A 22,457-nucleotide genomic window follows, 5' to 3' on the forward strand; every position below is an offset into this window, starting at 1 on the left:
ACACCAGCTAATATCACGTGCCAAACACCCTTGAAGAGAATGCTAGGAAAACTCTTTCCTTCCCATAAAGTAGACTGCAATAAAAAAAAAAAAAGAAAAAGAAAAAGAAAAGACTCAACTAAACTAGTCACATGTACATTCTAAACAAGTTGGCAATTAGGTTCCTTAATTTAGGAAATAGCACCCAATTGGGGATTCATTTTCTCTTATTAAAAATCACTATAGAGTTTTATTATAATACTGTAACAATGCAGTTATTACAACTGAGCACGGTGGTGCTCATCTATAATCCCAACTACTTATGACACAGACAGGATGGTCATGAGTTTGAGTCTGAAGCCAACCTAGATTCCAGTGTAAGACCTATCTGAAATATTCATATGTACAAGTATGTGTGTGTAATTGTTGTTGTAATAACTCCTACATGTAACCAACTTTTTTTTGGGGGGGGGTCCAGTCGTGGGGCCTGAACTCTGGGCCTGGGCGCTGTCCCTCAGCTCTTCAGCTCAAGGCTTAGCACTCTACCACTTGAGCCACAGCGCCACTTCCGGCTTTTTTCTTTTTGCTTATGTGGTGCTCAGGAATCAAACCCAGGGCCTCATGCATGCAAGGCAAGCGCTCTACCACTGAGCCACCTTCCCAGCCCCACCATGTAACCAACTTTTAAATATTTTTGTTTGATTTTGAGACTACCCCCCCACACACACTATTTTTAACGGAGTAGCTGGGATTATAAGCATTTGCCACCACACCCAGCTCTGAGTTTTTTACTCACAATTTATCATTTTACCTTTACTCTTCAGGAACATTCTCAGGCAAGCACCTAAGTAGCTTCTCTATACAACCTGAGATATTTTTAAATGAGCATTTCCTTTGTAACTGTCTTAAGTCTCCTCTTCACTACCTGTAATTTCAGATTTATTCTTCTGAGTATGCTCTTGTTCACTCTCCCTGTTCCAATTCTGATTTCACTACCTTCTAGCCAAATTTCTAAAGGTATGGCTAAAATTTCCTTATGTACATAAATATCAAAGTAAAAGAAAACACACTTGAAGTAAGAGCTAAGAATAATGGCATAATTGTTTCTTTAGCAGTTAATTACAAGTTTGCAATTCAACAGCAACTTCTAGCCCAGAAACTCTATTTGTAAACAGAAAGGTAAATAAAACATAATTGTTTTAAAAAGGCCTTAACAAAGTCTCATAAATGTGCATCTGGGGCCTAACATGGAGAAAATCTGAGACAAAAGAATGAGTGAGAGGTCTGAATACACCTCTGTCACCTGAACAAATGAGCCTCCCACACAGGGAGGGCATTGAGCAGAGCAAAGTAGCAAAGTGAATGAAGAAGAACTCTGCAGAGAATGCAAAAAGCAGAGGAGAAAGAAGTGAAATTATGCAACCAGGGCGAGTTTCCAAGGAAGAGGGAAAAGAAAGAGCTCAATTGTGTGTGGGAAAATGAGAGAAGTTAAGGTATGAAAGGAATTGCATCTTGGCAGAGACTTGCAATTACATAAAGCAAAAGAGAAGGGCCAGGGAAATGTTCTCTGTAATAACTGGGGAGAGAATGCTGTTAGTAGAGAGTCATGAAAAGAAGAGCACCTTGCTGTCCTTGCCCCTTGCTCCTTTCAGAGAATTGCAGTTGCCACCAATTAACCTGAAGGCCACTGTCAGGGTTTGGAGCAGCCAGTATGGTAAACAGGCAAATAAACCAGGTGGGATCGTTTTCTAATAGTTAGATCTACTAAAATTTGTAGTTCTAAAGTTCTTAAGGATGCATGGATCTGTTATAGAAATAGCAGTCTCTTATCTTTGATAGATCCCATCAGACTGAAATTCTGGGACTGAAGTTCAGAAATGAGATGTGAGTACCATTACTAGTGGTAATATACTGTTACTACTAGTAATAGTAATATATGTTGTACTGCATTCTGATTTGTATGTAAACATTAAAGCCCAAAAGGTATAACTTGACTAAAATGGAGAGGCTAACTTTAATTCTTTATGGAGATGATAGAAAACTAAATATTTGAAATATATCACCCTAAAAGTTGTGAATATAAGCTCAGTTAAGATGTCTAGAAGATTATTCATTTCCATGCCAAGAACTGGTTATCAAGAAATATTTTTTTGCTACTTAACAAAGAATATAATCCCAAACTAAAAAATTTAGAAAACCAAGAAGCATTCTAGGACAGTCACTGCGGTGCATAATATGTATTAACACACTGATAAAATCAGTCAGATCATAAAAGAAGTATAATCCAGGGGAAGTAACAATTATTTTCTGGTATATCTTATGTTATTTTCTCTTCCTTGTCTCTGTTCTCTTTTTCTGAAACTTCTATTGGCCAGATTTAAAAAAAGCTTTTAATCAGTTATCTATAAGTCCTCTTTTTATATTTGATTCATCTCTAACACTTTGAGTAGTTGGCCTGATTGTGACATATTCTTTTATTAAATGATAGTAATTGATGGATTGTTTGTGGTGCTGGGGACTGAACCAAGGGCCTTGTGCCTCATAAACATGTTCTCTGCATGTACACCTTCAGCCTTACTAAGTTATGTTTTAGCTTAGGCCATTTATAAAGTCCAAGAATTAATTTCTTCCCACATTAGATCCATGCTTTATACATGCACTGTCTTTTTAAGTATCTTTAGGCTATCTTCATTTTTTCTTTCTAGTATTTCCTTTTAACTTATGTTTATTTTTTTTAAAGCTTTGATCTTTCTTTAAATGGATCTACAAATAATGATTTCACTCAGCTACAAAGGAGAGAGATACAGGAACATCATGGTCCCAGACCTGCCTAAGCAAAAGCATGAGACCTTATCTAAAGACAAACTAAAAATAAAAGGACTGGGGGTGTGGCTTAAATGGTAGAGCGCTTACTTCGAAAGCTAACAAAATTATAGGAGACATCGATATTCTCATTTTGAACTCAGATGCATAAAAACATGACTGTATTTTATAACTGAATGGACTTCAAGCACTTTATATGGTAAAAAAATTCACATTTCATTCTATTTTTAATCACTTGAGATAATTCAGGGTTACCCTGAGCAAATTCAAGTTTTGACCTTTTCTTCCTGGGATAACACTGAAGTCTCAAGGAACATTTATTCCAGTGGTTTGGCCTTCTCCTAAAGCAGTAGACAAGAGACTCAGATCCACTGTAATTTAGGAATGACGATTGCATTTGTGCTCTGTTGCTTCTCAAACAAGTCACCAGAGCTATGGCAGCTTCAACCAGCACGTAGTTACTACTTGACAGTTCTGGAGATGAGGAGTCTACAATTCAGCCTTGCATGGCATACAGCAAGGTATCTGCAGGACTGCCTGGCTTCCCAAGGCCTTGGAGGAGTTAATGCCTTCCTTCTCTCCGGCTTCCTGGGGCCACCTGCACCCTCTGACTCTTGATCCACTTCAGATATCAGCATTTTTAGGAGCCAGTGTGCTGCCTACCACAATGCCGTGACAAGTTTAATTTATGGTATATGAACGACTAGCATAATTATTATTAATACATCAAAAATGATAGGTTACAACCTAGCAAAAATAGTTTATAAGAACTCTTGTGCCACAAATACCTTAAATGTATTTCTTTAAAAAATGTGTGTGTGTGTGTGTGTGTGTGTGTGTGTGTGTGTGTGTGTGTGTGTGTGTGTGTATGTGTATTTCCAGTCATAGTGCTTGAACTCAGGGCCTGGGTACTGTCCCTGAGCCTCTTTGTGCTCAAGGCTAGTGCTCTACCACTTGAACCACAGCGTCATTTCTGGTTTTTGAGTGGTTAATTGGAGATAAGAGTCTCACAGGGATTTTTCTGCTTCTGCTAGCTTCGTACAGCAGTCCTCAGATCTCAACCTCCTGAGTAGCTAGGATTACAGGCGTGAGCCACTGGCGTGTGGCTCTTAAATATATATTTTTAAATTGTTATTATAAAGGTGATGTTCAGAGGAGTTACAATTATGTAAGTTAGGTAAAGAGTACATTTCTCTTGGACAGTGTCACCCTTCCCTTGCTTTGTTATATTTACTTTATACTTTATGTGTGTGGTTAATTGGAAGTAGAGTCTGGTGTACTTTGCTTCCTGGGATGACTTTGAACCACAATCATCAAATCTCATCTTCCTGAGGAGCTAAGATTATAGGTGGAAGCCACCTTCACTGGGCCTATTTCCTTCTATTGTTATTGTAAAGGTAATGTACAGAGGGGTTACAGTTACATAAGTCAGGAGAAGTGTACATTTCTTTTTTGATAATGTCACCTCTTCCTTCTCTCTCCCAGATTTTCCCTCCTGACTCCATCACAAGTTGTGTAGTGCATTTCCCACAGTGTCTAGTGGCTATCACTGCTGCATTTCTTTACCTTTTGTATTTCAAGTACAAATAGTGATTGTGTTGCTGATTGTACAGTTATTAATTAATGATAATATAAATCGGGATTAAAAATACAAGCATGTTCCCTGGAACATTCTTCTTCTTCTTTCTATTTAAAAAAGACTCATGAAGAGACTCTGGATTAGAAGGGGAATTTCCACATGCCTCTCTGAAGCTTAGGTTCTTTTATCTTTTCTTTGTGCTTCAGTTTTTCCTTATCTGAAAAACAGATTGAAGATGGTGTACCCTGTAAAATGTTGACATAATTGCATGATAAATAGCCCCCTAAAAGCGGTTGCTATAGACTAAACATGAGCTATTACTGTCCTTCCTTGCCTTTCTCATTGGCACCAGTCTAGTTCAGAGTACCCATTACGTCACCTTCAATGACTTCAGTGGTCTACATTCAATTTCTTCAGGTTACAGGGTCTCCTTGCCACAACTGAATCCAACCACTACATGGTCACTGGACCCATGGAGTTGAAGAGAAGACAAGCCCCCTCCCCCCAATTCCACACACATAGACAAGTAGGTTGAGCAAATACCATACAAGTATAAAAAACAGGCCTAATTTTCACTAAACTTTCCAAAACTAATCCCAAATGTTTTATTGTGATCCATATTTCTAACCCATCTCATTCAAAACAGAACTCTTCAAATGTGAAAACTGTTTTCCTCCTTCTTGCTTGCTAAGCTAGCAAATTCTTCCACAAATGTTTGCCTTCCTTACCTCTTGCCTCTACTCAGCTGTAGGTGTCGTTAGAAGATGCATCCCACAATAGTCCTTTGCCCCTCACTGTGCTGTTACTATGCAGGTACTTGGGCCCAGTCAGGGTCTATTTATTTATCTTCCACTTCCTTTTTATTCTTAGGTGATGATGAAAATGAAAGTTAGTTTTTCCTTTGGCATCACCAACTTGCCCTTTGTTAGAATTCATCCTTCAGCGTGTGGGTTCTTTCGGGTGACCCTTCAGAGCTGATATTAGAATTCAATTGCCATTGTAATAATCTGAGGAGGTGAGATCTCAACTTTAGGTCCCAAGGGCTCTGTCCTCAAGAGTAGGCTAAGATGGTTGTTTAGGGAGTGGCGTGTTACCTCAGTACAGGATATTTTTGTGAGTCTGACCTTCATTACTTGCTCTCCACCTTTTTGAGAGCTATTACTGTCCTTTCTTGCCTTCTTCGTTGACACCAGTCTAGTCCAGATGCTTATGTCACCCACCATGCCACAATGCCTCAGGACAACCCTTACCAGATGTCACTCTCCAAACCTGCAATCCAGGCCAACTTTCATTCCTTACAACTTAGTCTGCAGTTGTGGCATAGCAACAGAAAATGAAATATGGTCGCATACCAAACCATGCATATGTATTTTCCATGTGCACTATGTCTTCCTTTTGCCTCCTGAATAGGAAAATACCCCTGAAGTTGTTTATAGTCACAGCTAGAATCCCGCTCCCCTTTCTGTTTTCTTTGACCCATTTACTGTATCAGTCCACCAGTCCTCCTTGAGGAAGCCACTGGTGAAAATCCTTTCAAGGCTTTCTATCTCATTCAAAAGAAAAGCCAAAGCACTTTCAACCGTTAGGAGGTCAGGTCTTAATACTTTTCAGAATGGAATATCAATCTTACTTGGGAGATAATGCTGCTTTATTAATGATTAGGATGTTTGTTATTTCTTTAAACATTTTTGGTGAGAGTTTAAAAAAATGACATAAATCTAACTCTTCCATTCTTGTATACTGGTAAAGTACATGGTCCAGGAGGTATGTCTGTGGGGGAACAACTAAATTTCCCAGCTGCTCCTACAAATAACCTTGGCTTTTGTAGAATGTTGCAGTTAAGGAGATGTTGGTATAAGATGATGAGTTCAAAGAGAACCAGTATGTATTTTTGCCCTTTTCCATGCTCTTTCCTTCATGGATGCCTGGAATTTCAATATAATGGTTGGAACCTTAGCTGTGAATGTGGGCCATGAGGATAAGAGGTGGGTGGGAAAGATGTAATTTCCTAGGACTTCCAGTAACATCAGGCCAAATTTTGATATTTTCTTAGGGTCTATGTGAGGAAGAAACCTTTCTTGATTATTTAAGTCATTGCTATTTTAGGACTTACTAAACACAGTCCTCCTTCAAACGCAAAACTGTGCAGTACTTAGAACTTTAGGACTAAATTACAACAGAATCATTCAAAAGAACCAAAAACCTCAGAAGTATCTGCAATGATAATCAAAGGTCTTTATTTTCCATGTTAATTTCTTACAATCCCTTTGGAAAAAGTCATATCTCCAAACGTACTGTCACGGAAGGAAGCTGTTAGGACCAAACATCATTCTGAGGGCTTATGGGGGAAAAAATTACTAAAAAACAAGTGTTTTATTCAGATTACTTTTTTTTCACATACTTAGCACAAGCATAAGGGAGAGTCCAAGGTCATAGTACACAAGGTCATTCTCCCTTAATAAGACATAAGGTCAGAAGAAATCATCTGATGAACAGAGATCCTAATTTAAGAAATCTTAAATCCCATTTGAGAGACAGTTGCCATAAATGTGGAAATTATATGTTTTTCTGGGAATTGTTTTGAAGCATGTTTTTATTTCCTTAATATTCTCTCACATATTTAAAGTTGTTTTAACAATCATTAAAATTTAGACACTCTGATTATCTTTTCTACTCTGAAGAGCTAACTATGCTCTATAAATAAATGCATCAATTTTTTTCTATTGCTACACTTCCAAATAGCATCAGATAAGTGGAACTAACCTAGTATCTATTAATAATTCAATACATTTTCGTTAGAAAGAATATATAGCATATGAAATTACAGGTCTTTCATGAGCTAAAGACAAACTTTACAACTCTCAAATAATATTTACAATGTAAACATCACAATGATCACATCAGAATGAAAGAAATCACAACATTCACAACACAATGTATTTCTTTTGGTTTTGCTATTGAAGTTGTTTTCTTGAATTACTTATGTAGAACTCAAAATGTGACGACTTTGTCTATTGATGTTTTCCTTCAAGAATTCTGAAAAAGAAAAAAATAGTGCTTTATGCACAAAATAGTTGTATTTACAGCATCTTAGTTTCACTCACTTGTCAACCTGTTTGGTAAACATCTTTTTGTCTTTGTCTTTTACTGACAAGGGATGATGGCTACCAGGATCAAGAGAGCACCTTCTAGAAGACTGATTGTCACAAAGGAACTGGAATGTGAAAGGGCTCTCTAACTGGTCATCAATAATTATGTATTTACACTTTTCACAAGTAGCTAACCCACAGGGTTTCCTGCTCAAAGAACCTGTCCGAAGCCACTTTTCCCCAAGAAACAAAGATGGGATCTCACATTTTACAAAGTCTGCTTAACATCTTTCTTAATTTGGTAGAGAAGGCTTCTTAATATTCATATTTTTTCAAGCAGTTGGATGTAATTGGCTTTCACCTTTAAGCAGAGGACTCTCAAATGTCTACAAGTAATAAAGTATTGTTGGAGGAGATAGTTCCTCACTCCACACCTCTCTTAGAGAAGAAGGGTAGTCAGTGGACAAAAGTAACTAATGGAACAAATAACGTTCAGATACCTTGTGACTTCTGAAAACCTTGGATAACCATACTAGGAACTGAGATGAGATGACAAATTAACTTGAGCCTGCACATGAGATTTATCTCCATACCCTAGTGAGAACTGAAATACCTTCCGTTTCAAGTTTTATAAATAAAGTTTTATTGGAACCAGCCACTCCCATTCATTTTATGTATTATCTGTGGCTGTTGTGTGCTGCAATAAGAGGGTTTAAGTAGTTGTAACAGAAGCCATCATAGCCTTTCAGAGAAAAAAAAATGCTAGCCATTAATCTGGCGATGCATTGTCAAGTTTTATAAACAGATTTGCATGAGGTAATGTAAACAGTGTTTCCATAATCTTGGGGCAATGTATTTTGTATCTATGGTTATATGAAGTAATTTTGATAGCCAGCCCAGCACTTTGCAATACAAAAATCTGTGCATGCTTTCTCCATTCAGAACATATTTACAGTTAATGCTACTGGGATTTTAGTGCTTAAATACAATTCACAGCTCAATGTGTGACTTTCATTGCAATATGTTCACCGTATTTCAAGGAAAGCAATTAGACCCAGAGTGTCTTGGTGTTTTAGGATCACGAGCCACTCTATAATTTGGTGATATTTCCCCACACTTAAATTAAATGAAGAGCTAACAGACAATCATAGGATTAACTGTTAAGTTAATAAAAGCAGCCTAGTACAGTTCCCCAAAGGAAAGCTAGGTTTTCTCCTGAGTGTGAATCAGACTTCTCTGTTTTTCATCTCAATACAAGGACAGGAATGAAGCTGAAAAACTAGAAATACCAGTCTAATACCAAACTGCTCATGGCAAGTTGTCTCTTTTATGTGATGGAACATTGTGAGAGTCGTTTTTAGTTGTTTGCTGGGTTTGGCCCACTTCGGGTAGAGGCGCCCATAGATGAGGCTCAGGGTAGAAACACTATTTAGTCCTGTGAGGTTTCTCACCAAGTGACTCCTCCCTACGTGTACATTCTGCTGATAGCTGAAGGAATACAGTAAAAGATACACTCACCACTAATCCTTAGCATTGGGCCAGAAAGCTTTTTCATCATTTTTCTAGCTCTTCAGGGAAGTCAGGAGATTCTCCCTCAGTGCTGCAGATCAGAAAGAGGAAACGGCGCATGTTAACACTGTCACCGGAGAAAGGCTCCAGAAGAGCTGTGACCACATAATGTCTAGGTGATTCTTCTTGCTCTGTCCTGGCTATTGTTTGTGTTCTAAAACAATCATCTCTGAGAGTATTTATTACCCATGGATTTGTGCCTCAGCCTTCATATCTAAAATTATTAAATTAATGTCTTTTAATGAGTAAAGAAGAATCTTGTCTGATCTTACACAAACAGAATTATCCATAATATTCAGCATGTGCAAAAAAAAGTAAAAATAAATAAATAAATAAAAAAGATAGTTGGGTGCCGGTGGCTCACGCCTGTAATCTTAGCTACTCAGGAGGCTGAGATCTGAGGATTGTGATTCAAAGCCAGCCCAGGCAGGAAAGTCCGTGAAACTCTTATCTCCAATAAACCACCAGAAAACCAGAAGTGACACTGTAGCTCAAGTGGTAGAGAGCTAGCCTTGAGCTGAAGAGCTGAGGGACAGCGCTCAGGCCCAGACTTCAAGCCCCACAACCAACAGAAAACAAAAACAAACAAACAAACAAAAAAGATTACTTCCTGCACTTGACGGGGGGGGGGGGGGGGTGTCTATGTTTGCTTATGTATGGAATTTAAATATACAAAATACTTTATGATTAAATTTGATAAGCATCTGAAGGAATCTGCACACATTTCTAAATTGCTAAAAGCCCATTTATATGCTTTTTAAAATCAACAGTTTTGATAACGTGTTCCCAGAGTTAAAGGAGCCATCATTTTAACTCTGATGCACAACAGCATCAACTGGAGTAGAGTCCTAAACAGCTACCAATCTCTAGATCTTACCCTCATAGGTACTGACTCCTGGCAACTTCCCTAGGTTAACGGCCAGGCATCAGTATCTGAAAAATTGTTCAAGGTCACCTAATTAGCCCACAGCTGAGAATGACCACCTCATGTAAACAAGGAGTGTGTGTGTGCATGTGTGTGTGTATGCGCACATGGGTGCACACATATGTGAGACAGAAAGGCAGGCAGACAGAGGCCTCCTTATGTAGCTTTTGAAGACTACTTGTCATTTCCTCATTGAAACTTCTCTGTCTTTACCTCCTCTTTCCATTCAGAATTGAGTTCAAGTATTTCTTCACAGCCATTTGTTTTCTAAGACGGGTGTAGTTGTCAGTGAATACAGCATCCGAGTGTCGTTTGATTAGTGCAGGGTCTTCTGAGATAGTACTGCTAAGAAATGTGAGAAAAACAGAAACCAAAGGCTTTAACAGGAAATGGCAAATACACCAAGATGTTCCAGGCCATTTTCTATAGAGTCTATTGGAATTCACTCATGGAGTTGTAAATGAACAGTACTTATATATGCATGTGTCTGGTGTCAATGAACAAACTGTATTTCCTTCATCCACAGTAAAACAAACATGATCAAAGAGGTACTGATTTTAAAAAGGATGAATAACTTATCAATCAGGAAGATACAATTTGTAGATTGAGCAATGATAATGTAGCTGATAAAAGCAATGAATTCTCTTTACCTAACTCGTTTTCCAATAAGGGATTCAAGGTACTTTTTAGCAGAAAGTTGACCAAGGAGTCTGCTGAAGTCACTGGTGAAAACTCCATCAGCATGTCTGGTGTTCCTAAAACAAGGAAGGAAAGACAATTCTATTTGTAAATAGTTTTCTAGAATATTACACGAGCTTACACAGTAACAAAAAATCAGCTTCTTATGAAAGCTGCCCATTAAAATATTGTGGAAAGCAAAGTTTTCTAATACTCTAACGAAGGACAGTTTCTAGTCACTTGTATCTGCATATATTTTGAATCTCTAGCCTGGGGCTTTGAAAAATTAAAGAAACAAGTTATTTAGAACTAGTTTTCCTTACTATGCCCTAGAGGATTCTTTTAAATTCATTTCTATAAAATGGTGGTGTAAGTATATAGTTTTCATATATCCATGGTGTCTTTTTCTGCTACCCAAATGGAGGTACAGATAATGAAAAAAATATGTTGACTGTCACAAATGAAGAAATGTAGTATATAGTTTGTTATTTTTTTCTACCAAAATACTTATAGGAAAAAAATCTTTTAAGACAAAGAAGATTTTAGAGCCTATTCACTGCTTTTCCAAGAAAATAAGAAATCATTTATACTTTGTGCTTAGAGTATTTGATCTATATTGAAAAGTTATTCTCGGCAAGCATTTCTATGAATAAACAGCAGTAACTATTAGACACCTTTTGTTTACATAAAGGTGGATCTGTTTCCTCAGTTCCTCTTTCATCAGGAAATAATACATTCTATAGTTTTATCAGAATTGTCCCAATCAGTGATGTCAAAATGATATGCAATAGAATGTAGATAAACCATGTGTTCATTATAGCTGGATATAAACTTTCTACACGAAAATCTCACATAGCTGTTACAGGTGATATAAAACATCTTGAACAGAGCCATAAAATAGAGAAATAGAGTGTTGTTGTGATCCAGTACTATCTCTGTGGTGAGATGAAACTAGCCCTTGTATATCTCCAAAATATATGTTCTAAATGAAATAGAGCAGTAAAAACAAACCCACCTGGACACATCATAATAAGGTGTGTCATTTTCAGCCAATGCATTTTGCAAGATGTCAGCATCTGCTTTTAATGAAACTTGGTCAGGCTCATTTCCTCCTTCAAATTGGACTCTGTCTTCCGCCCTACAAGAAGGAGCACAGTGGAAGTACAATTCACTTCTTTCTCAGAAGCTGGTACTCATGGTTTTTAACGATTTGAAATAAGATACCCAACACCATGGGAAATATCACTCCTCTACAATGTAAGAATTGGATAATGGCCTCTATGGTTAATGAAAATATCAAAAGTAAAGTTTTTATATTCTCATAGAGTAGATTCTATCAGCTCTTAAAAGATACATATACCAAACACAAATGCTACTAACTTAGTCTTATCAAAGCATTAGATAAATATACTTTCTTGTATAATTCACTCCAATAAGAAAATATTCACTTTGTAAAGTCAAACTTAATAGGCAGGTAGATTTTTATTCAAAGTAATAATTTGGAAATAATTGACAATTCAGTGTAAAACCCGACAGTGATTCATGTATGTGGTGATATTTCATATCAATTGTCCAAAATACCTTTCAAGAGTTGAGTAATAACTGCTTTTCTTCCCTCTAAAATCCTAAGCTTTGCTTGTAAGTTTTACTAGACATAATGTATTTCTCTGTGTTGATAAAAATCCAAAGAATCTGCCCATTTATGAGTAGGTACTCAAAACGAGTAAATTTTTGTGAGCCTTCTGGCTTCTAATCTTATATATTAATACAACTTTAATAAGGGATAAACTATGCTATATTGCAAGACTAATAATTGTCTGTCTGTCTATCTATCCATCTATCTCTATCGAACATATAACCCTGATGTAGATGCATGTACATCTTTAGTAAGGCACACTTTTAAAATTATACATGTGCCTATGTTCAGTAGTAGGGTGAACTTGCAAGGACTCTTAGCTATTGGTCAGCTTTTGAGGTTCTTGTGTGGCAATGGTAGAGGTGAGGCCTGACAGTGAAAGCAGCCTTCAGCCTTCGTGTGATTGTTTGTGTGCTGTGATGCACCCATGCAGAGAGAAATGGTTCCCTTTCATTGTGAAGGTGAAATAGAAGCTGGCTTTAAACAAACTTCACAGCGAATGCCAACAGCTGAGCAACCACTCATCCTGTTGAGCAAAGAAACAGGAATGGGCAAATAAGCAAAGAAATGATCATTTGCCCTTAGCTAGAGTGTTGTTTGTAAACTGGAAGGAAAACTCAAACTCATGTAGTTTTGATTTACTGTATACTTGTTTAACACACATCTATTCTACTGCAGTAAATGTCTCTTAGAGCTGTGGTATGTTCTATGAATTAGAAAGACACAACAAACAGTAAAACTAAGGATTTCTGATTCCTAACAAGCACATTCAAAGGGAGTGTATATTTTGTATACCAAGGAACACTCAATTTTTGATACTGAAAATGTGATTTTTTCCTAGCTCGATTTCTGACCAACATAAACTTATACATATTTCTCGAATAAACTATTATCTCATGACCATTTATTGACTGGTCTTAAAAATGAACCAAAATGACATATTTTCCTACCAGAAACTGAACTGAAACTAGAGTGCAAAAAAATAATTACTTATTTAATACTGATTTGAATGAAAGCCAATATCCCTTCTACCATGTTTGAGAATGGGATCTGCTTGTCTTTCAAAAATAAACACTAATTCTGTCTCTCATGCCTTCAAGGTTAATTATAGGATTGGATGAGTCAAGTTGCTTTAATGTTGGAAAAATGACTTGCTCAATACAGTCATAAAAAGACTGAAATAAATAATACATCATTTAAAAACTTTCAGTGTCCAAAACAAAACACATAGGAAGTTCCCATTTAGCCCAGGGAATGTTCAAGTAGCTGACTGGAAGTCAACCATCTTTGTAAACTAGAAGGAAAAAGTAAGCTAATATAGTTCTAATGTATGATTTTCTTAGTTGACATGAATCTATTTCCCTTCAGGTAAACTTACCTCAGAGCAGAAGGCGGTCCAAAAAGGGGCCAGGCCAATGTCTGAGAGAAGAGGACACTGAAAAGTGTCAGGAGCACCAGGAACTGGGGTTTGCTTCTGGCCTCCATCCCTGCGCCTTCACAGAGAGAAGCATGTTAGCTTTTCCAAACTCATGTGTCACCAGCAGTGCAATTCTAAACATCTAGCATTTCTGAGTGAGGAAGAATAACTTTCATATTCAAGAAAAAGCTCATATTCAAGAAAAAGCTCAACTCCAATAGATAGAGAGACTTCCCCATCAACATTTTTCCTAGTGGCAGATGTTTGTGTAAAAATTAGGATCCTTATTGTCTGCTGCCCTCGCTTGCCAGACACGTACTTGACCCGAGTGAATATTGGATGTCATGCTTCAGTTGTCCTGGAAATCATTTGGGAGATAGTATTTCTATAAGAACTGTGGCATCCAAGTTTATTATCTTTTTGGGTAATGATAATAGCTTCAAGAAATGATTTTTTAACTTTAAATGTAGTGTCTGATTGCCATAAAATTTGGGTAGCTATTTAATTACTTTGCTACTTTGGTAAATTATGTATACATGAATGTGTAGTCAAGTGGATGTGAGTATGAATCTGATATGTGGATACACATCAGCATAAAAATGATTTTTCAGGAATATTTCTTTTTCATTCCTTCAGTAGTACTGGGAACTTTTTTCCTTAAGCCTGGGTTAAAACAACTTAACTCAATTAAGAATGAAAATGAATACCCCCAAATCACTGAACAGCACCTGTCACAGCAACAAATTGCACTGTAGTCAGAAAAACACATACTTAAAAAACAAAGCTTGTGTTTCTCACATTTACTCCACTTAGCACATTTCATTTCTAAATTGTTTCTAGATTTTTTTTTAAAAAGCAGGTGTTTTCCTTCTTTTTGTTATGTTGCCTGTAGAAGTGAAAGCATTTGAAACTTAATTCCTTAAGTTTTTTCTTTAATCCCTTAGATTTAAATGAGGAAGAAACAATTTTTCTAGTTTCACTTAATCAGCACATAAAATAGTTCTTTAAAATAAGTTGAGAACTTTACAAATATTCCAGGTCCTTCGATCAAAAACCTCTACACAAGCAAACAAAATCTACTTAAGTTTGTTAATTTTTTTTAAAAAATATCAGACTTAGTAAAGGAGTCAGCAAGATAAAGAATCTTACAACCATAATCAGTCAGAAAACCCATTTCTATGAAAGAAATTGATACATTTCTATTCTTACCAGGTGACTAGAGAAAGTTATCTTTTGCTATTGCAAAAGAGGAACACTGTACAATTCTTTTCAAGAGGGAAGAAAATTCAATATCTTCTGAGAAAAGTTCCAGATGCAGGAAAAGAAAAAGGAGAAAGGAAAAGTTTCTACCTACCTTGCTAAGTATGGTGTTCTGAAGAGTCTTGTCTTCTGAGGAGTGTTGGAGAGCTGTCCTGGGTGCTGAAGTCCTGCGAGGCCTGGACTGGCTCCACCAGTGCTCAGCCCCTGGTACTAGCTAAGGGTTGGCTGCTCTTGGCAGCTTTGGCTCTGCAGTCCACCCTGACCAGCATTTCAACGTCCCTCGTTTTATAGGACTGGCGTTTAGGGCTGAGCAATCACAAAGCTCCCTGAAAGACGTCACAGTCGTAATCTCATGGGATGAATAGGTCTTGAAGTTCATATTAAATTGTCGTCATGTCTGATTTATAGAAATTGATAGTGAGTAACTTTGAGATGTAAGATAAAAAGAGGAAAACCACTTTTAAAACAGAGGTATCGAATTAGTATGAAATGCCTTAATAGTGAATTAGTTGCAGTGAATTTAGGGAATAGTTGTCATGTGAAAGGTAGGGCTGTAGGACTGCTTCTGAAAAGTAAGGACTGCATACAGAAGCAGAGATGGAAAGCAAAACAAAAAATCCTGTTCACAATGCTCAGGGTGTGGTATTCTCCTTTATTACAAAGCATCAGTTCTCCCATTCTATTCTTTTTTCTTTTGTACTACTGATGTAGACCTGACTTAGCCTTTCCTGAAATCTATCCGAATTTTAAAAGCTACTAGAAATAAATGTTCACATTTCTTGTCAATACACTTCCTTTATGTAAAGCTAATCCTAGGGGAAAAAGGTTCAGCAAAGATTCAAAGATTTTCTCTGAGATAGTATAATATGAACAATCTTGTATAAAACAATCACAGTATTGCTATTTCATGTGTGTATAAAATGTAATTACCAATTCATTTAACATACACAATATTAAAGGGTCCTAAAATGATTTTGGCCAGCGTGCCCCCCAGGGACTGTGATTGTCTTCCTCTTTAAAAATTATTCTTATTTTACATTGAATTATTTCAAATTTCCCATCCCCACTCCAATACACACATCCACATCAGTGTTTGTTCAAACATTCCTGACTCAATCACTTTGCAGATAGTTTGCTTCAAAGAATTACTTGAAAAACATTCAAACAGCACTTTGATAGTTTATTTCTATTTGTGGGTTTTTAACTCACTATATCCTAGCACACATTCAACTAGGATTTACGATAAAAATGCAGATATCTGAAGAACTTCATAGGAAACAAGGCAAAATGCTATCCTTCCTTTTATTTATTTATTTAAAAAAATCTGGCATGTGTATTCTCCTATTTTCTAAAATACATTCATTCCTAAAGGGAACACAGCTCCAAAGCCTTCTTCCTTTTTTCTACTTTAAGATTTTAGGATCTATTTGCTGCTTTCAGAGTTAGACTGATCCAGTAAAAGAATATCTTGCTGCACTTAATCATATTTTCTAATCCAGTTACAAGAAAAATTAAATGAATTAAATTTTAAAATGTCTGGAAATTTGTTCCCGAGTTGACAGCTCTGACTTAAGCCAGAGTTCCTGTGGCTTAATTCCAGGAAATCTTTTTTTTTAACTGATTATTACAAACTAAAGGTTGAAATGGTCCTCATATGGAATTGTTTCCCCTGAGCTCTTTGCCACCCAATTCTCAGAGCAGCAATTTTGTTTAAGAACAGCAACAGCAACGTAAGCTGATTATAAGCCACAGACAAATCAATGCTGAAAGGGAAGCCGGAAGAAAAAAAAAAAAGACATAAAAGTTGATTATAACTTGGTCTAAGCAAGCATTAAGCATTCACCAAGAGTGACTGTTGTAGATTTCTCTGATAGCAAAGACAATTTCTACCATTATAATAATAAAACACAAAAGTAAAGACGCAAAATAGTTCAATTCTATTACCTCTGAATAAAAACAAAACATATCAAAGACCTCCATTTTTTGGCACAAGTTGAACAAGGAAAGCAGAACCATTTCAAAATGGAATTATAGCACCACCTTCAGGATCTAAATCTTAATTCACAGCTTTTATGGAATTGTATTTCTTTTTTCAAAGAAATAGAGACTAGCTGGGCACTGGTGGCTCACGCCTGTAATCCTAGCTACTCAGGAGGCTAAGATCTGAGGATCATAGAGAAAAGCCAGCCCAGGCAGGAAAGTCTGTGAGACTCTTATTGCCAATTGACCACCAGAAAACAGGAAGTGGTGCTGTGGCTCAAGTGGTAGAACTCTCTCCTTCAGCTAAAGAGCTCAGGGACAGCACCCAGGCCCAGAGTTCAAGCCCCATGACTGACAAAAAATAGATAGATAGGTAGATAGATAGATAGATAGATAGATAGATAGATAGATAGATAGATAGATAGACAGACAGACAGACAGACAGACAGACAGACAGACAGACAGATAGATAGATAGATAGATAGATAGATAGATAGATAGATAGATAGATAGATAGATAGATAGATAGATAGATAGATAGATAGATAGATAGATAGATAGATAGATTGACTGACTTGGGGGGAAGCTTCCAGAAAATAATTTAAAAACAAAAGACTATAGTTGAATTTATCCAAAATACTGAATTACCATAAGACTCAATAAATACAACTGTGAGTTTATTGTTGAAATCTGCTTAATTCCTACTTCACACATCTTTCTGGAATTTTCCCACACCTCCAACACAATTTTATCTCCTCCAGTTTCTCAGCAAAGCATTGTTTGTAACAAGAACTCTCTCTCATCTTCACTGGGAAAAGAAATCTATAAACAAGCAAACAAAAAGCTTTATCTACAAATTTAGGCAAACTGATGCCCAGAGTGTCTAAGTAAATTTCCCCAGTCACTCAAGTTTTTGTTTTTTTGTTTATTTGCCAGTTGTAGGGCCTGAACTCGGCCTGGGCGCTGTCCCTCAGCTCTTCAGCTCAAGGCTAGTGCTCTACTACTTGAGCCACAGCACCACGTCTGGCTTTTTCTGCTTATGTGGTGCTGAGGTATTGAACCCAGGGCCTCATACTCTACCACTGAGCCACCTTCCCAGCCCCACCCCAGTCACTCAAGTGGTGGGTAGTTAAGTGGGTGGAGGCTGCGCCTTCTAATCGTGATGTGGGAGGAGGCTTTCCAGCAGGAACGGAGGTTCCGCAGCTACAGCTGTGGCGCGGCTGCTGCTAACATGCCAGACAGGGCCGCAAAAACAGTCACATCTCCTCCTCCCTTCGTTCCACCAACAGAGTCAATGTCGGGGTCAGAGAACCCACATTCTCAGCCCAAATGTACTCGTGTAGAAAGGTGAGATGGAAGAGTTGAGGCTTATGCAGAAATTTGGAGTCATCTTTGTGTTCTAACTGCTAAGGGCTGGCAGGGAGGATGGTCTCAGTTGTGCACACAGATGTGTGTGTGTGTGTGTGTGTGTATGTGTGTGTTTAAATGAGAGAGAGAGAGAAAAAAAAGAGAGAGCGAGAGGGAGAGATTGTGGGGCTGGGGTCCTTATTGCTGGTCGGGAGGATGCATCTCAGCTGTGCACACAGGGGTGTGTGTGTGCATTTGTGTGTGTGTGTGTGTGTGTGTGTGTGTGTGTGTGTGTGTGTGTATGTGAATGAAAGAGAGTGCACAGGCTTGGGCTGCCTAATTCACCGCCAGCCCTGAGCGTGCCTCTGTCCGTCTTGGAGGTGGCACTGTGCCCACTGCGTGCATGGCTCTCAAGGGAACACGCCATCTGTATGTTGAAGTAGTTGAGAAATGAGGAGTAGCTGTGACACGTGGGAGTCGGAGGCCGGGTAGCCGTGAGCGCGCACGACTGCGCTCAGGAGACTCGGAGAGGCTGGCCCGGTGCGCTCCGCAGCGCCCTGTGCGCCTGGCGAGACAGTGGAGCTGCAGCCAGCACCGCGCAAGGCCCTGCGCACCCAGAGACCGCCACTCCTGTGCTCTGGACTAACATACCTCTGCCAGTTTCTGCTCTAGAGCTTCCTGTTTGGAAAGATAATCATAAGAATTGGCCTTAATATGAACAGATCCTATCGGTTTCCATAGCTACATTGCACTGGGAAATACATGCTTTTTGTGTATCTACCTGTGTGTGTCCGTAACTTTACACAATCAATCAATGTGATACAGTATACATAATAAGCTATGTATAGTTATGGATAACTACAATTATATAAAATGCATATAATACATAATATGCTCTGCATACTAAGTATACACATATCTGATACATATTTGAGTATATCTCTATATCATATATGTATATTTACAATATTTGTATTGTGTATAAAAGGAATTTTAAAACACATTTAAAGAATATATTATTTATAATAATCATGACTAATATTCGTGTAATTATAGTAATTATTTAATAAAATCATGCATATTCCTTTTATTAGTATGATTATATAAGGTTGATTTATTAATATAATTAATATTTACTTAGAATTAATATAAAGTATATGCATACATACTCTTAAAATTTTTTTAATCAAAATAGGTGACATTGATCAAGATGCACTGTATTCATAAACTACTTTGTGGGTTTTTTTTTGGGGGGGGGTTGGTTTTGGTTTTGAAACCTGGTCCACAAGAGCAAGTCCTGGGCATTTACTTATTTCTTTTTAGTTTATTTTTTAAGTTATCCTTAAGTCATCCTTATTTTTTAAGTTATCATTTTCTGTTAATTTTTTAAATGTATGTTTTCTTCAATGTTTTGGCAGAAATGGATGGAAAGGGAAGCTGTTGTGTTCAGTGACATAAGCCAGGAACAGAAAGACAATGCCACAGGAACTCATGGAAGTGTGGAATCCCAAATCGTTGATTGCAGGAAGATGAGGGCACAGTGATGGTTATCAGAGAAGGGGCGTGGGGGCGGGGAGTGATGAGGGCGATGGACTGAGGGTCCTCCAGGCTTTGAAAGCGAGAGCAAGTCCCCTCCACGAGCCCCTTCCCCTTCTTCTCGGGGTGAGTCCAGGAGTACTCTAAGGAGAGGACAGCCATAGACTACAAGGAACAAAGCTCCCACCAAGTTGAATCTCTTGTTATTAGTAATGGAATGCTGAGTAATCAGAGCTGTTTGTTTTAATTGTTTTTATCTAGAAAAGTTGGAATGTGTTTTCCAGGTTTCTTATCATCTTATTGGGTCAATGGCTAGGACATTATAAGGTGAAAGCGAGTGAAGAGAGTATGTATATGTACTCTAGTTGTGTTGTTCCCCATTGGTGGGGATTTGTGTGTGGATTGACGAATGGATGGTCCAACCCTGCTCTCTTATGCTGTGCATTGAAATGAACACTGCTACAAGAAATAGCAAAGCTATTTGTGAGTGCTGTGCTCTGTTGGGGTAGACCTCAAATGCCACCCGGAGGTTACAGCGAGGAAGGGGCTGCCAAGGGCAACCTGTCCAGTGTTCACGTGTGGCTCTACCCGAAGCCCAGCCCTCATTGGTTGTTGGAGCAAATGGATGCTGACCCTCTCAGCCAGTCAGTGCAAGTCCCAAGTTCCAAGCAACTTCCGAAAGCTAAGATGCTACTTAGGGGCAATAAAGGTAGGATGGGAGGAGGGCAATTCTGAGAAGATAGATACTTACAGCTGAGAAATACTGCATCCGCTCAGACAGGAGTAGGATTCTATTTTCTGTGGTAACGGAGGAGATGATAATCAGAGCACAGGCTGTGCAATGAAATCATTTTTGGTACCTCATGCTGTGTGCCTTGTGGATATCTGTGCTTTTAGTTTACAAATGACTTTGAATTTGGGGCGATCATAGTTTGACTAAGAGGAGCAAAGGTCCTACGTCTTATTTAGTATCTAAATTAATTGAAAACCAACGTTGAGACGGAGTCCTGGTAACGCTGAGCTCTGCTCTACGAATGGAAGATGGAGGCGGGGCTGCCCTGTCCACCGCATGGCCCCCTGGGCTATTCCACCTGGCCTCTGGCTTTGACATGGGCTTCCTAGTTGGAATCATCTGTAAATTAATCGTTGTAGAAGCTTGGTGGAAGATCCTTCTAGCCCCAAGCAGGGTCTGTCAGAGTTCTGAGCAATTGATTTTTGAAGGTTGTGACTGAAACACAGAGTTGAAGGCCACTCAGGCCCTGGACACCACCAGAGTCCTTTCCAGAAGCAGGCTCGGATCGATCGCCAAGACTTGTCCAGAGAAAAGGTCAACGCTCTGCTTGAATCCCCACCCACAGCCTGGCCAGGGACTCCCTGCAGTAGCTTAACGCCTCTTGGAAGGGAAACCTCAAAGGAAGCCAGAGGCAAACCCAACCCATCCCCTACCTCTCTACCTCCTTGGAGCCCCTGGCACCTGGCCTAGGCAAGGGACTCTCACTGTCTAGGAAGCAAGAGCTATGGCTTATTTGATGGATTCTTCCCCCTTGGCGGCCTCCTCCTCCTCCCCCTCCCTCTCCTCCTCCTTTCCTTCCTCCTCCCCCTCCTCCTTCTCCTCCCTTAATTACCACACTAATATCCTGTATCTGAAATTATTTCACTGCATTTTGCAGTCTGAAGACCAATATCCTAATTACTTTCTTTTAAAAAAATATTTATTTATGTATTGCTTTTTTGAAGTTTTTTCCCCCTTTTTTGTTGTTATAAATGTGACATACTGAGTGGTTACAGTTACATAAGTCGGCTCATGTGTATGTTTCTTTTTGGTCAATGTCATTGCTTCCCTCTCTGAGATTTTCCCTCCCATCCCTACCCACAGGTGGTACAGTTCATTTCCCACATAGAACCTAGTGTGTACCACTGATGCATTCGTTCACCTATTGGGCCTCCGTTTCTGTGCTGCCCTTTCATTTATGTTTTTAGACTTTTTTTTTTTTTGTCGGTCGTGGGGCTTGAACTCTGGGCCTGGGCGCTGTCCCTCAGCTCTTCAGCTCAAGGCAAGCGCTCTACCACTTGAGCTACAGCGCCACTTCCGGTTTTTCTGGTGGTTTATTGGAGATAGGAGTCTCACGGTCTCTCCTGCCTGGGCTGGCTTTGAACCGCAATCCTCAGATCTCAGCCTCCTGAGTAGCTAGGATTACAGGCGTGAGCCTAGACTTTATTTTATTTTGTGGTAAAGTTGCTGTACAGAGAGGTTACCATTACATGAGTAAGGTAATGACTGCATTTCTTGTCAAACGTTGTTACTCTCTCCTTCATTTTTCTCCCCCTTTTCCTCCCACCCCAACTCCCCCACCAAATTGTAAAGTTCATCTCCAACCTAGTGTCTTGTGAGGATCACTGTTGCATTGGTTTACCCTTTGTCCTTGTTCACCATTTTGTTATTCCTTTTTCCTTCCCCAAATCAGATAAACATACATACAGGCAAGACACGGGGTACCAGAATCAAAAACAGTGACTACGTTAAGTAGTTATACAAAGAGGCTTCCATTCTAAAGTCGCGTGATAAGTACAAGCATCTTGATCAATGTGGTCCCTCCTGTCTTTCTCCCCATCTGCCCCTCCATCCCTGTCCTCAAGCT

The 22,457-nt window shown here is 38.6% G+C and overlaps 1 protein-coding gene across 2 annotated transcripts; it reads right to left on the reverse strand.

Moving 5' to 3' along the window:
• Positions 1–6,592: 6,592 nt before the first annotated feature.
• Vip (vasoactive intestinal peptide) lies at positions 6,593–15,222 on the reverse strand. 2 transcript variants are annotated; one of them, XM_070010987.1, is made up of 7 exons: positions 15,050–15,222; positions 13,657–13,771; positions 11,658–11,780; positions 10,615–10,719; positions 10,178–10,306; positions 8,989–9,070; positions 6,593–7,417 (listed from the first exon to the last, which is right to left on the reverse strand). In XM_070010987.1, exons 2-6 carry the CDS (start codon positions 13,761–13,763, stop codon positions 9,025–9,027), a joined length of 510 nt encoding a protein of 169 aa, XP_069867088.1. In that variant the 5' UTR covers positions 13,764–13,771; positions 15,050–15,222; the 3' UTR covers positions 6,593–7,417; positions 8,989–9,024. The 2 variants fall into 2 exon arrangements, with proteins under 2 accessions (XP_069867088.1, XP_069867086.1); XM_070010985.1 differs by having other exon boundaries at positions 10,178–10,309; positions 15,050–15,220.
• Between the last annotated feature and the right edge of the window lie 7,235 nt (positions 15,223–22,457).

This window comes from Dipodomys merriami, unplaced genomic scaffold (assembly GCF_024711535.1).
Source record: "Dipodomys merriami isolate MVZ:Mamm:240054 unplaced genomic scaffold, mDipMer1.0.p SCAF_8, whole genome shotgun sequence".
Lineage (NCBI taxonomy): Eukaryota > Metazoa > Chordata > Mammalia > Rodentia > Heteromyidae > Dipodomys > Dipodomys merriami.